The sequence below is a fragment of the Sylvia atricapilla genome, chromosome 22, assembly GCF_009819655.1.
Source record: "Sylvia atricapilla isolate bSylAtr1 chromosome 22, bSylAtr1.pri, whole genome shotgun sequence".
Lineage (NCBI taxonomy): Eukaryota > Metazoa > Chordata > Aves > Passeriformes > Sylviidae > Sylvia > Sylvia atricapilla.
In genome coordinates this window covers 6,007,304-6,021,843 of record NC_089161.1, presented here as the reverse complement: position 1 = coordinate 6,021,843, position 14,540 = coordinate 6,007,304, and the positions used below count along the sequence as shown (strand labels likewise).

The window sequence follows — 14,540 nt, the reverse complement described above, 5'->3', positions numbered from 1 at the left end:
GCTCCTTCCCTTCCATTGTGATTTTCACATCTTTTTCCCCATAAGCAGCCACAAGTGATAGAAACAATCTATAAACAATTTTATAGATTCGAATTCCCATCCTTTAAGTCAGTGAACTTAACTGCTGTATTTACAGTCCTTCACACAAAGGTGAGATTTAAAGGGGCTTCTGGATATATCAGATTATGCACACAGTGACCCAGCTTCAGGCTGTGAGGGGTAGAACACTGTCCCTCCATGAACAGCACCTACAGGGGCTTCCAGTGGCACAAAGAGCCAAGGGCTGGCTCAAACAGCCTCCAAGTGCCTCCTGGAGCTGCCACCTCCAATGGATCTGAGGGAGAGGCCTGGAGGGACAAGGCTCTGGCACTGCTGAATCAATGCTCACCAGAACTTACAGTGCTTGAAAGGAATAAATACCCCAAACCATTTCCAGGATAACAAGGCTGGGCACTGAGCACACACTGACCTGCAGAAGCCATTTATGATCCTGCCTGACACCACTCTGGTGAGAGCTTTCCAGTGCTTGGCTTCTCCTTCCACTGGAGCTCCCAGTAAGACAACATCTTCAATGATTCCTTCTGAGTCTGTCAAGGTGAAAGCAGAACAGTTCAGATTTAGATGGATCAGAAAATATTCTTCTATGAAGTGTGTTCAGATGTGCACTACAGAAAAATCATCATTTAGGTGGCTTCAATTAGAATGACAGAAACAATGGAAAGGAGGATCATAAATAAAACTGTGCATACATCCTGAGTGTCCACAATTCACCTGGAAATCAGTAAACGTGAAAAATTGAGATGCTCAGACAGTGCAAAGGACCAAGCTGATGGCAGGAGGGAGAAGTGGCCTGGCCTCTGCCCAGAAAGATGCTGTTCAAGCAGCAAACCTCTGGAAAGATTTGGAAACCCCTGGAAAGATCTTTCTGCAGGCTCATTGATGTGGGTTTGCACAGAGCTTTGAAACAGATTAAAGGGTCTGAGATCCCACAGAGTGAGCAAATATTGTCATACATGAAGCCTAAGGAACCCTTCCCAAAGCTGATTCTATGACAAACGACCTGAACATGCAAGAGGAAATCTCAAATTGTTAATATTGATTTGGAAATAGCAACAACGGAGGCACTTGCCAATACCCAGTGAAGATCTATCAACTGGTTTGATTTCCTTCTACTGTAACCTGAATGCCCAGGGCCTGATTTGCTGAACAGCAATGTTGACTTTAAAGCCAAATAAATCTTCCTCACTTATCAGAGAGCTGCAGCTGGGCAATTTCAGGAGGAATAATAATGGAATGAGAAATATTGGGCAGCTCTGCTACTTTCCTAAACTCTTGAATGATATATCAGTATCTTCCATAAATCTTTGTAAAGAGAGGTGAAGCCTGATCTGCCACAGCAGTTAAATGGAAGACTCATGAGCAGAACACTTCAAATCCATATGCTGCACCTGTGGGAGACCAGGCTCCACAGACCTGAGCTAAACCTAACATTTGAGGGAGAGGTGCTGCCTGAGTACTTTTCAAATGTAAATCACTTTAGTTTCCTGATAGCAGTAAAGGATTGGAGCTGCCTGCAGTGCCTGCATCCTTCTCCACTATGTAAATCCCAGTGCCTGAAAAATCCAAATGAACTCTCCTGGAGTTATTTCTTATTGCAGAGCAAATTTTGCACTAATCAAAAAGAGCAAAGAGCAATTCAATTTTGCAAGTGTAATCTGTGAGCAATAAAGCTCTGTTCCCATAATCATGGACAATCAAAAGGAAATCCAGAGCCTTGCTAACGGGAAGCTCATTCCAACCAAGGTTCTAAATTCCATGCCCATGGTGAGAGCCAACTGAATAAACAAACAGCTAATTCATCAGGGTCCTGAATATTTGGGCAAGGTGCTGGAAGCTTTTGTTTCTCCAGTCCTTTGTCTAGCTTATTCCTTGCTCAGAACAAAAAAAAATGTTTAGCCTTGGCTGAAAAATGCTCATTTTCTTTCAGTATTGACAGGATAGAAACCTTTGAACAGATCACTGGCTTGCAGAGCAGCTGAGGCTCAAGATAAAAGAAATGTATTTCACAGTTTGCAAATTTTTTAGATGATGAAGAATAATAAAGCCTGCAAAAGCAGTGAAAAAAAATAATTAATTAACCTTTTAGCCTCCTAGAGAATGGATAATGAATAAAGACTTTCATAAAGGAAAATTTCCAATCAAGTCCAAGCAGGTGAGAAGAGAGTGAGAATGAGAGCCCACAAGTCAAACCTGATTAAGTTGATTTCTCTAGAAAAGGTGTGGAAGAAAGAAGCTATCCCAGAGACCATAACCAACCCTGGGAGCTGGGCTTTGCTGTGCCCTTGGGATGCAACCCACTGGAAAAGGGAAAGCACCTCAGCACATCAGTCCTGACTGGAGGGGGAACAGGGCTGGAATTCAGCTCTGGTTGTGGACAGATGCTCCAGGGCAGAGCTGGCAGCAGTGTTCTCACCACTGAGCACAGCAGGGATCACAGCCCAGCGGGATACTGGTCACATGAGCTGTGATCAGTACCAAACACCCAGTGTGTGACACCTCACTCCTGTCACACACAGCTGGGTTTCAAGGTTCCATCTCTGGTAGTAACAGCCATTATCAATTTTCATCAGTTTGCTAATCATTTACTAAAATGCACGGGAATCATGATGAAGAAATCAGAGCAATGATCTTCCCACGCAGTAACGTGTCTCTGCTGCCTCACTGATTCCAGCTCCTGTCATAATATAATTTTCTGGAAATCTACTGAGCTCTGGCTCCTGAAGTGATCCGTGATGAAGCAGCCAAAGGTTACTCCATTGCTTTGCAGAGAAGCATTTGAACAGAGTCTGAGTTCCTGCCAGGGTGTTTCACTGACCAATCCATCATTAGGTATTTGTCCTCAGAAATGCCACTGCCATCTGGATACAGAGCCCTGCATGACAAGGCCGTGTGTTCCTTTCGTGTGAGACATCCAAGGCCAAACCCAAATCAGTCTCAGCTGTCCCAGGTCCCAGCTCTGTTCCTTCTGTGGCCTGCTCTGGAATGTGCCTGTGAGAACGCCTTGGCAATCTGTGCTAAACATGCTGCTTTTCATCTCACAAACAGCTCAGCTTTCAGAATTCAATTAAGGAACTGAAAAATTAGTGTATGGTGGGAGCTGTTCTGATACATCACCACAGTATTTGGATTTCTTTGGAGTGGCAGCCAACCTTCCAGACCCCTAAGGATTTCCTCCCTAAGCTATGGGCTCATATAATTCCAGAGCCTGAAATAGACTGAAATAAAAACCTGGAAATACCTCAGCCCTTGACATTCTCAGGACACAAAAAGCATAGATCTAGGGCCAGATTAGGATCTGGGTTCTGCCTCCAGTGTAAATCCATAAGGATTATTCTGGATTTGATTAGATTTATTTTGAGAACAGAATTCCTGTATTTGAGGACTTCTATCTTAAATCAGAAATGAAGTTCTGGCACACAGCTGTCAATCCTGACCTTCTCCATCCTCACTTGACTCTGTTCCCACCTTCTTGGATTTTATTGGACATTTTCCTTTATAAAATTGCTTATTTATGATTTATTGTGAAGCTAAATGGTTAATGAGTTAAATTGCTGCGTGGGGGGAAGGCAGGCTGCACACACTCAATGCTGACTCAACTCCAAGATACAATTTCCATCAACTGATCATAATGATTTTACTCTTTTTTTCCCCCCCTAAATTAAAAATAGAAATCTATTAATAAACAGAACCACAATGGGTAATAAATTGGCAGATGGTTTATACTTGACTTTGAGGGAAAATTACCATGAAAATAGCAGATGACAGTGGCATTTCAGTGACTTAAAGGGAAGGCAAGACTCAGGGAATCAGACACAAGAGCTGCAGAAAGCTCCCAAGAAAGGCAAAGCATCCTCTGCTGGGATCAGGCAACTCCAGACTGATCACAAATGTCACATTGTTGTTTACAGACCAAAATGACCCACTGAAACTCCTCAAGTGAAGACAGTGGATCTTTTCTGCTGGACTGAGGGAGATGACAGCAGAATTTGGCTCTAAAGGCATTTAAACCTCGGGGTTTTTTTGTTTTCATCCCATCCTAAAAGAGCCAAGCTGTGTTCTTCCTCTTGGAAGAAAAATTTCTCCACCAGGAGTAAGGAAAAGAAAAGAAAAAATGGTTAGAAGGTGAATGTTACCTTTTTCCTGAGCCATTTCCTGCAGGCAGAAGTAAATGACTCTGGCACCCAGGCTGAAGCCAATCAGTGTGACAGGTCTCCGGCCCTGAGAAAGAAGGAGAGGAAAAAGTGCCACCAAATGGAAAGGGAGATTTTTTCTGGAAAGGGAGACTGGGCTTGGGATCCCCAAGAGCCTGAGACACAGAGCACCTGCTTGTGCACCTTTGAAATACTGCAGCAATTTGGCCAGTTTCAAAGGGATCAGGTCTCCTCAAAGTTATGCCTAGTTCAATATGGAGAATTCTGCATATTCTGAGTATTTTGTATGTTATGATCTTCAGAAAATCAACTGAAAACAATCTAATGATCAGAAGTTACAACAAAGTGGATGTTTCAAACAGAACCAAAACAGATGCTGTAGTTGGTTTGAAATTTCCAAATGAAAACCTTATCCAAGGAACAAAATTTTCCTAGAAATGTTTCAATACACGGAAGAAGAAGCCAGAATACAAAAATACTGACCACTTCCAGATTTCAGGCTGAGTGACAGCAGCAGCATGAGATGGTTATAAAAAATGATGTGGCTTTTAAGCTTTAAGCTTTTATTTTGAACAGCCTAATAAGATTTTCTGTAAGATTAAAGGGAGCCTAATCTCAACATCAATGAAAAATGATCTTTGTAATATCCAGGGAGCAGGTGTGTGATGGACACCCCAGACATCTTATTAACTAGTTTTAGACTCTGCAGCACACTGGAATGTGTGTTTTCACAACAGCAAATGCTTAACAGCCAGGAACAAATGCTCCATAGCAAAAGAAAAGGCTTGTATGAAATAAAGTTTATTGAGTTTTCTAGGATTGGATTTTATGAGAAATCAAGTTTGTTCCTCCTCTGCTCTTCCATCTTGCTGGGACACACAGCCCTGGGGCCTCGGGCTCCTCTATAATCAGCAGTGACTGATATGAGACAAACACATGGCCAGCAAAACCCAGCTCTGGCCCAGCAAATGATGGCAGGGTCTTGGGAGGCAGAAATGTCTTTTTTCAAGCCTTTTCAGAGAGAGTTCTGTCAGTTCCCCTTCCCTGTAGGCAAAGCACGGCTCACTGGGCATTGGCTGCCACCCACTTTTCTCTCAGGTTGTTTTGCTGGTGCCTCTTAATGATCAATAAATATTTTTAATACTTTGTATTCTCCTTTCCGTTTTACCCATCCTCACCTCCTGCTCTCTGACTTGCACTAGGTGAGTGGGCCTGGCTGTGCTGTGACATGGGTAAGCCACGGATCATTTGTGACCTGGATCTCTTCTTCCTCACTTTAGGAAAAAAAGCTTTAGGTTAAATGCAACAAATCTCAGCAGGATTTCTGTGATCCACTTGGGACCTCCTCCTTTTGATATCTGCTGGTCACATGCAGCACTCTCTGAGGTTTTGTTCAGTTAATTTTTGTCTCCCTAGAAAGATACCATTTAACCAGCATGACTACAAAACTTCACCTCCCTGGGGCAATTCCCTGGGTTATTCCTGGATAATTGTAGCCAGTTACCTGCTGTCGGCTGAGCAGGATGTGTGCAAGGTGTTTGCCCACTTCAGCAGAGCGATGCAGACACACTCCCCAGGGGTTGTCAATGACACTAGCAACAGTCAGGAGAGATGCTGGCCAAGTCAAGGCTGTCACAATCCCTGTAACATATAGAGGTTCCTCAGAAGACATCAAAATCAAGAGAGTTCACTGAAGTTAAAGACTAAGCCTTGGAGCTTATGTAATTTCCAGCTCTTCTTTCCCAATAACTGTGCTGAGAAATGCTTTGCTGGACTACAGATAAGAAAGATGTTCTGGCACAGGGGGGGGTGACTGTAACCTGTATATTGAGACATTTCTGTACAGCAGTAAATGTGTAGTAACATGAGGAAATGAACAGTCACACTTGAAGGGAAGGTGTTTCCAGCTGTAACTTTAACAGAATGATGCAATGACACAGTGGCTCAGCAGTCCAGGAAAGCACAGCTAATTACAGGTGTGGTAGGGGAGGTTCTCAGGTCACTTCTGCTGGGCAATGCCAGCAGTGCCTCCTCCAAAACATTCCTCCTTTAGGAAAGTTCCTTTAACACTGAAACTGCACAAGAGCCACTCAAGCAGATCCGACAGGATTTAGGATTTAGTTTCTTACCTGACAAGACAGTGAATTTTAGGGCTTCTTGAGCCATCATGTTCACAAAACCATTCAGCAGGGAATCCAAGGCATTGCCAAGCTCCATCAGGTACTTGGATTCCCAGGCCAGGCAGTACTGCTCACTGGAGTGCAACATGCTGCTCCATGGGGCTGTGAAGCTCCCTGGAATTGCAAAGATGGAATTCATGCTTGGAGCGAACACAATGGCTGATTCTTGGCAAGAGGAGCCCAACAAAGGATCAGAACAGAACCTGCAGGACACTGGAATATTCTAGCAATGCTATTAATGACAGATCAACACTGAAGGGCAGAGCAGAACTGTCATCTTAGTTAATTAAGAGCCTTCCCACACTGTTCTTTCCCCAAACAATGTAGGTCAGGTTGAGGCAGCTGCTGATCAAAGTGACACAAGATGCCTACACTGGTCTGTCTTATTTGGGGACACGTGGATTGGCAACTATTGGCACCTCCAAAATCACAAGCTGGCAAATTCCATAAAACTCCTGACCCCAGTCCCTCTGTTTGAAGGAGTGTGTACACAGACAGACACTGCTGTAAGGAGAAAAATGGATGACAACCCTCATTTTGCTCTTCAAAACATTCTAGCAGATTGCTAGTTATGGAAGAAGAATGTGTGTCATCTGTAACTCCCTTTTAAGGGCAAACAGACACAAAAAGGTTCCTGAAGGGACACACTTGCCTCTCTAACTGTGCCTAGGAGCCCTTCAGCCCTGAAAATTTGGACCTCTGGCAAGCAGACAAGAAAGAAGCCTAAGCATTGCACTGCAAAGTGAGAACTTCCCAGTGACAGCAAACTGCAGCCTAGCGAGTGACAGGGCGAGACATCCTTCTGCATTCATGATATCCACAGTTAATTATAGTGCTTCTCAATAAACTGGCAGCTGTTCAGTCAGGTTGCTGAACACATTAGCAGACAGGTGACATATTTTATATGACAAGCCACACTGGAAAACAAAGCACTACAGACCTTTCAAGGTTTACCCTGTAAGTCACCTCCGGAGTGCTGTGCTTAACAGGATTTACTTGACAGAACTTTCTTGCCAATAAACCTCATTAGCTGGCAGATACAGAGAGAGCAAAACCACATTATTTTCTGTTAATTCCTGGAGGGTAAACATAAGGTCTCAGAGACACTTCATACTAGTGCTGGCAGTCATCTCCCAAACAGACCTTTTCTGGCAAAACCATGCAACAGTTCCTAACAGCAACAATCGTGCTATGGCTGCTGCCAGACCTACTATCACCACCAACTTAACACCCTCTTTTTTATTTCTCTGTTTGCCTGGGATTGCAGATTGAGTTGCAAAGTCTTGCACTGACATGGTTCAGTTACCATGCCATGGAAATGTGGGGCAGGCACAAACAACCCTGGAGTGGGACACAGCCACAGCTCTTGGAGCTCCTCTCAGCTTCTTCACCATATTCTTACCATATTTGCCAGTGCACAGCCATCCAGTGATTGCTATGGTGATGTGGAGCTGCCTCCCTTCAGTAAGTGGGAGGAATTCAAACTCTTCTATGGCTCCCACACGTTTCTTCATTTTGTATCCTACACACAGCCAGAAAGAAACACATGGCTCAGAGATGGCACAGAAAGGACACCCTCTGCTAAGAGTAGGAGTTTGTTAAGAAAATAATTGGACAATCTGGAGAGGGGTTTTTTTCCTTTCTGAAACCCCCAGTCAGCCCATGCATTACTTATAGCTTGGTAAGGAGCCAACATGATCTTTCTGAGCTTGTGTGATCTGAGGGAATCCAGCAGAAGGGATTTTTTTGCTGTAACAGCTGCTTTTCTCCATGGCAGCATCCTTCTAACCCAAGGCAGCAAGTTTTCATTTCCTTCATTAACCACACACCAAATATTCTTTCCCTATTTGGTCACCAGGGGCTACAGAGTGTCTTCATCAGCACTGAGACAAAAATCTCCCAGATTACACTTCAAATCACTTCCCTCACTTTTCAGAGAGCTTAATGGGGTCATTAACTCTGTTTGCAGACATGATCCTGTGCCCCAGTGGCTGAGAATGATGTGGTCACTCTCTTACCAGTAAGACCAGCTCCTGCTGCTCCAAAAAGGGATGCCATGACAGCAATCCCAGCCGTGGATCCTAAAGCAGCTGCTCCGGCACTCCCAATGATTGTGGCAGCTCCAGCAGCAACCAGAGGGGCAGCCAGGCCTCCTGTCAGACCTGAGGATGCAGCAAGAGATATCACCAAACTATTATCCCTTAAAAACCCCAGGCAGGTATTCCTCTGTGCTGGAGAGTGCTGCTACTGCTGCTGGAACAATAAAGGGGCTTCCTGAGACCCTCTCCGGGCCCTGAATCTCACCCAAATTCTTTGACTGACTCCAGGAAAATGAAGAATAATTTCAAAGTCAAAGCAAGACTATGTAGTGATCCAGGGTGAGCTGGGCTCTGTTTACTCCAGAAACATTAATCTAATCTCACACTTTTGATTTCAGAGTTGAAGATCTGATCCTCTCCTAACATGAGAGCAAAGAAGGAGAAAACATTTTTAAGGGTGACAACCCTAGTTTAATACTTCCCCCAGCTAGTGAAGCTACACTGGAATAACTTTTCCAGTTAACTCTTTCATGTCTATTTTTGTGGGGCTGGAAATCCTTTTCTCGAAGTCAGACCTCTCTCTGTCCCTGGTGCTGTGTCCCCAAAATGCCAAGAGCAGCCTCACCAATCACTGTTCCACCCCCAACAGTTGCCAGACCGATCAGCAGGTATCTTTTCAGCTTTTTCCTTCTTTCCTTCTTTTTTCTTGAGACTTCTGCAGTTCTGTGGGGGGATTAAAAGTACAAAAACTAAGGGAAAAGCCCAATGGATAACAATGTTGCATCACGATCTGCTTTTATTCTCCTCTGTGTAACTTCCCTCCCAGGAACAGTAAAAAGGAACATGCAGGTGTGGACTGTGACAGCACACTGAGATTTATGGGCATGGATTTAGAGATTTAAATTGAATGGATTAAATGGACCACAGATTTAAACTGAAACAAATTTGAATTGAAACAGATTTAATTGCTGATAAAAGCCAACAGATATTACTTACTCAGAAAACCCTTCCTAATAGGGCTGAAGCTTGTAAAAAAAAAAAAGAAAGAAAGAAACAAAAAGTCAAAGGCATTTCATTAACTATATGCTGCCTAAGTGTCCTAAAAAAAACCACAAAAAAGCTAAGAAGAAATAGAGAAAAGTGTTTGAAATAAAAGTGAATAGGGGTAATTTGTGCTAACAGAGATACAATTAAACTGTTTTCCAACAGCAGTGTTTACTTTGAGCTGCTAATTGCACATCACAATATAATAATATAATGGGAATTAAACAGAGTCATCAGTGTGCATTTAAGCTGTATTTTAACAAGCTTACCAGAAAAAGGTAAATAAACCTAAAAGGAACAAATACCACTTATTAGCCACTACTTTTGACTTCTCTCCAGTGTCTTTGCTTTCTCTCTTACAAGAAGTGCTTCAGTTTCAGACAGAAGTGGGAGAAACAGAGGATACTGGAATAAGTTGTTTCCAGAGGAAGGTTCCTTTTGACCTGTTTATACAGCAGTTAATCCAGGCCTTGAAACGTGACAATTTATCTTGCTTCCAAACTTGGATATTTTCCCTGTTAATCCTAGCCTAATTTTGGATTTTTGTTATCCATATAATTGCTTAATCCTTCCTGGAACCCCCTGAGCACACTGTAATTTTGATTAAGACATTTTTACACGAGTCCCAAACAATATGCAGCTTTGTGAGGCACAGCAGGAGGAGAATGGAGCTCAATGGGTGAAATCCCTGAGTCACTGCACTCACTGGCAGAACTCCCACGGACCTGCACGTCACAGAGACTTTGTCTCCACAGAGACCCTCCAAAAAAAACCATTGCTCGTTACCTTATGCAGCTGCAAACGTGGTGTCTGCAGAGAGCAACACCCCTCCAATTTCTGCACAAGCACAGCCACTTCTACAGCCCCGTGGACAAAGCAGGGTTTGGCTATCAGAAAACCATGGAACCACTGAGGTTGGAAAAGACCTCCAGGGCCATCAAGTCCAAGCTGTGCCCAATCCCTACCTTGTCACACAGCCCAGGGCACTGAGTGCTACATCCAGTTGTTCCTTGGACACCTGCAGGGATAGGGGCTCCACCACCTCCATGGGAAGCTCCTTCCAATGCCTGACAGCCCTTTCCATGAAGAAATTCCTCCTGATTTAACCTGAACCTCCCTCTGGCACAGCTTGAGGCTGTTTCCTCTCATGACTGCCTTAGTCACCAGTCTGAATGCTTGGCTTTGGATAAAACTGCTCCTGGAGCTCTTTACATGAGTATTGCAGCCAGGCTGTTCATACCTAAGCTGGCAATACCCAGCAATTTCTGTTCTACATGAGGTTCATCAGCTTTTACAGTCACTGCACCGTGTCTCAGGCTGAGAATAATGACAAGAGAACCGGAACATGTCTAACCTGGAGTCAGCTGGAATAATGAGCCATTTGAGTTATGTGGGGAGAAAGAGAGTGGCAGCTAAATCCTGCCTGCTGATGCAGTAAATAAAAGGAGAAGTTTTGCCTGTCACTGCTTCCCTTCTGGAGCTGCCAGCAGCTGCTTCCTAATGGCTCCTCCATTACCATTATCACTGGATTACCAGACTGCTTTTATCCACTGTGGTAATTAACTGCTGCCTCTGGTATTTCTCTACCCTCACTGAGCTCAGATGTGTAGCTTCTTGCCTGAACCACAAATTATGTTCAGAGAGATTGTTCTGGGGAATTTTTCAGGTCATTTTCCAATATGGAAAAGTGGCAGGAGCACACATTAGGAAGCAAATGTTGTGATGTTTTCCAGTTGCTTACAGAACTGTGTACAAAAGAAAGGTTCTCACCTGCAGGTCAGAGCACATTTGGTGCAACTAACATGGATTTAAGTGGTTGGAGCATTATTCTTTAGAGGACTGTACATTTAATCTTGTAGGTTCTGGGTGTCAGTCCAACATATCCACAGCAGCAAAGGGAGGAGCAAACCCTCCTGTTAACAAATATCACTAAAAACACCTGTGGCAGGAGCTGCCAAACCCTTGGTTGGTTATTTCTGCTCCAAAACATCTTGCTGGTCAAAACTGGCAGCATCTCAAGCACATGATGGTGTTCCCAGCCCCAAAATCTGTGAGGTCAAGGTGGTGACAGGTTTATATTTTGCTTCCATTCCCCATTGACTCCTGACTTCAAACCAAATAAAGGGTCATGGATTCCCCACAAATCTCAGCCTTGTTTTGACACAGCAATAACAATGAGTTTGCACTGCAGTCTTGGGCTCCTCTCACCATAAGGATTTTTCTTTTTATCCAACAGACATTTACCCCCATGGCTGCAATTTGGGCAAAGTACGAGATAGGAATCCCTGGCTCTCCCCACAGCAGACACACAGTAACCCCACTGGGCTGGCAGCAGGGTTTGAAATCCACACTGTTCTTTCACCATTATCAGATACAGTTTAAAGGCTCAGCACTGAGTTTGTTTCCACAAACTACAGCAACACAGTCCCCGTTAATACCAACCCTTGCTCCTGCACAACAAACATTTAGCAGTCCACGATCTTTGAGATTATTCTGACTTTCCCTTTTTACAGTGTGTTATAAAGTTAAGCATTATTTAAATACAACTATTACTGGAAGATACCTATCACATGCTGGACCCCATGGTAATACCTGAGCTGAACCACGGCAAGGGTATCTATTAAAGCCTTTATTAGCATTCAGAGTAATCTCATGACCTATTTGCTGAGTTGACAGATGAAAGTATTTCCCTTGAAAGTCCAGTACGGACAGATTTACTGCCTTAAATATTGCTAAACTGTCACAAAATTCCTGCCTGATGAGAGGAATATAAAGATACTATATTTCTTATAGATACCAAGAATTAATCCTATGTTAATAACAGATTTATGATCCAGGTCTGTACATATCTGAAGGTTCAGCCTATTGCCCTCAGAAATCTCCCTTCAATAGGAGTTATCCAGCAGTCTCTTCAAGATGCTTAAAGACAGATCCAGACACAACAAACAGCTGAGGATCTAATCCTAAATGTCTGCAGGAGCATCCTTCTGCAAGAGGCAGCTCTATCTGAAGGATATTGGGCAAAGAGACAACAAGACCTTTGTGATGTATTTATGCAAAATCTATAGTCTCTGAGAGGCAACTGGAAAGAGGAAAGGGGGCACCTCAGTGCAGAACAGCCTTTACCAGTGGGCAAGGCCAGATCTCAGCTCTGATTTTAAGAATGCTGAGCTTTTCTGCTTGTCAGTGCTATGAGGGCTCTGCAACCCTAATCAAGCCATAAATGATTACAGTAAGAGCCATGTGGGGAATAATCAGAGACTGGACTTAGGCACAAGTAATTACTGCTAAGTTTTTGAGCACTGGCAGTGTTTTTTGATCCCATGTCAACCCAAATGTTCTTACTCTGACTCTTCCTCTTTTTGTTCCTTCAGGCTCTCAAGCAGAGATTCCTCCAGGAGCTCCAGATCTTCCAAGGAAATTCTCAGCAGCCAACTGACACGGCAGATCAACACTCTGACTCGAGCATCATAGGATCCTTGAAGAGAGGAAGGCCCAGGACATCAGTCTGATCAGTCTGACCACACAGTTTAGTTAAGAAGCAGAGTACTGAAGCAATGTGTCACAGAGCAGCTCCTTCCCCTAGGCCCTCTTTTTCTTCCAGGAACATGAGAAGAGACATAAATGGAAAATTCTTCTTCCCTGCAAACAGAGCCACCACACCAGGTAATGCCTCTGTGGCAGGAAAAGGATCTCAGATCTTTGGTCTCCATCTGCTGTGGCAGAGGCCTGCTGGCAACTTTTCAACAGAGAAATGCTGCAGCAGGATCACTGCTAACTGGAAGTATCAAACATGTCTGTGTGGGTAACTGGGCACTGCCCACCTCGACTGCACCAGTGCAGGAAGGTGGCATTTTGTAAAAATGCAGAAGTTTTATCTTCTTCTTTGATGGCAACAAGAGACACTCAGGAATATAAACCTACACACCAGCTCCCCCAGCAGCACCACAGACAAATGTTGGCTTTTACACTCCCTGCTGGAGATGCAGGAGTGAACAGTGCACTCAGACAACATCAGACAACAGAACTGATTGCTCCTAGTTTTGTAAGCCGGTGTTCTTGAAGAAAAGACATCTTAGAAGAAAAGACATCTTAAATGTAATAGATTTCAAATTATTTGTGCCAACTCTTGCTTTTTAATGTCTTTTTTTAAATGTGTTTCTTTCAGCAGCACCTACTTCTCCCTGATGTTTGGCTTTTATAAAGGGTTCTTGGTGCACTCTGGGATGAAAAACACAATTGCTTTTCTCAGGGTGGATGAAGATACCAGCAAGACCCAATTACAAAGAATGTTTGATACCCTCTGCACGTAGATCGAATACGGCATTGGGCAATCTATTAAGATTGTTTATTTATGACCATCATCACCAAGATACCAAACCAATTCTGTGGCCTTTAATGACACTCTTGATCAGGTTTCTGCTTAGCTGAGAAATGAGGACAGGATTTATCTTCACTCCTTCCTGAAATGTGGCACATCCTGCAAGTCCAGGCAGGTGTAACGAGTCCCCTTCTTTTTTCTGTCTGCTGGCACTGCTGGGCTCTGTCCTCACCAGCCTGGTGGGAAGGCAGCAAGGCTTGGAAAGATATTTCTCCTAAATCCCAGCTTCACAGAACAAGCAGTTTTGCAATAACTGACTTGTCAATTTTCCATTAAAAATAAAGCAAGAACAAAAGGTGTTTTGTTCTGCAGTGCAACAGGCTAATCAGCAACCAGTGAGTCCTTTCCTGTGAGAACATGTTAAAACACAGAGATTTAAAAAATGTAAGTAGTGATAGAATCCAGGCTTCTTTTAGAAATGAACATTCTGTTCAGCAGACAGTCTTTATTTCATTAATTTTATCAGATTAATCCATGTAATGGATTGCAAGCCAGAGAATTGTTTTATGTGTAACATAATATAATATATGAGAAAAATCACCTTTATTTATAATGGGCTTCACAGGACACTCTGGAATTTATACCCTGATTTTTTTTCTTCTTTTAGGCAACCAGCAGAAAATATTTTAGGCTGAGATTTTCATAACAGCTTTACTGCCCTCCTAAAGGAAGAGGTCACCTGCTT

General features: G+C 43.4%; 1 protein-coding gene across 1 annotated transcript in view; it reads right to left on the bottom strand.

Moving 5' to 3' along the window:
• TMCO4 (transmembrane and coiled-coil domains 4) overlaps positions 1-14,540 on the bottom strand; it is a 36,859-nt gene that overhangs the window by 14,725 nt on the left and 7,594 nt on the right. Inside the window, exons 5-12 of the mRNA XM_066334403.1 lie at positions 12,820-12,952; positions 9,056-9,153; positions 8,410-8,553; positions 7,794-7,913; positions 6,341-6,505; positions 5,716-5,852; positions 4,194-4,278; positions 470-587 (exon numbers count right to left, since the gene is read on the bottom strand). Of these exons, the coding sequence (XP_066190500.1) occupies positions 470-587; positions 4,194-4,278; positions 5,716-5,852; positions 6,341-6,505; positions 7,794-7,913; positions 8,410-8,553; positions 9,056-9,153; positions 12,820-12,952 (1,000 nt within the window). The remainder of the gene's footprint in view (positions 1-469; positions 588-4,193; positions 4,279-5,715; positions 5,853-6,340; positions 6,506-7,793; positions 7,914-8,409; positions 8,554-9,055; positions 9,154-12,819; positions 12,953-14,540) is intronic.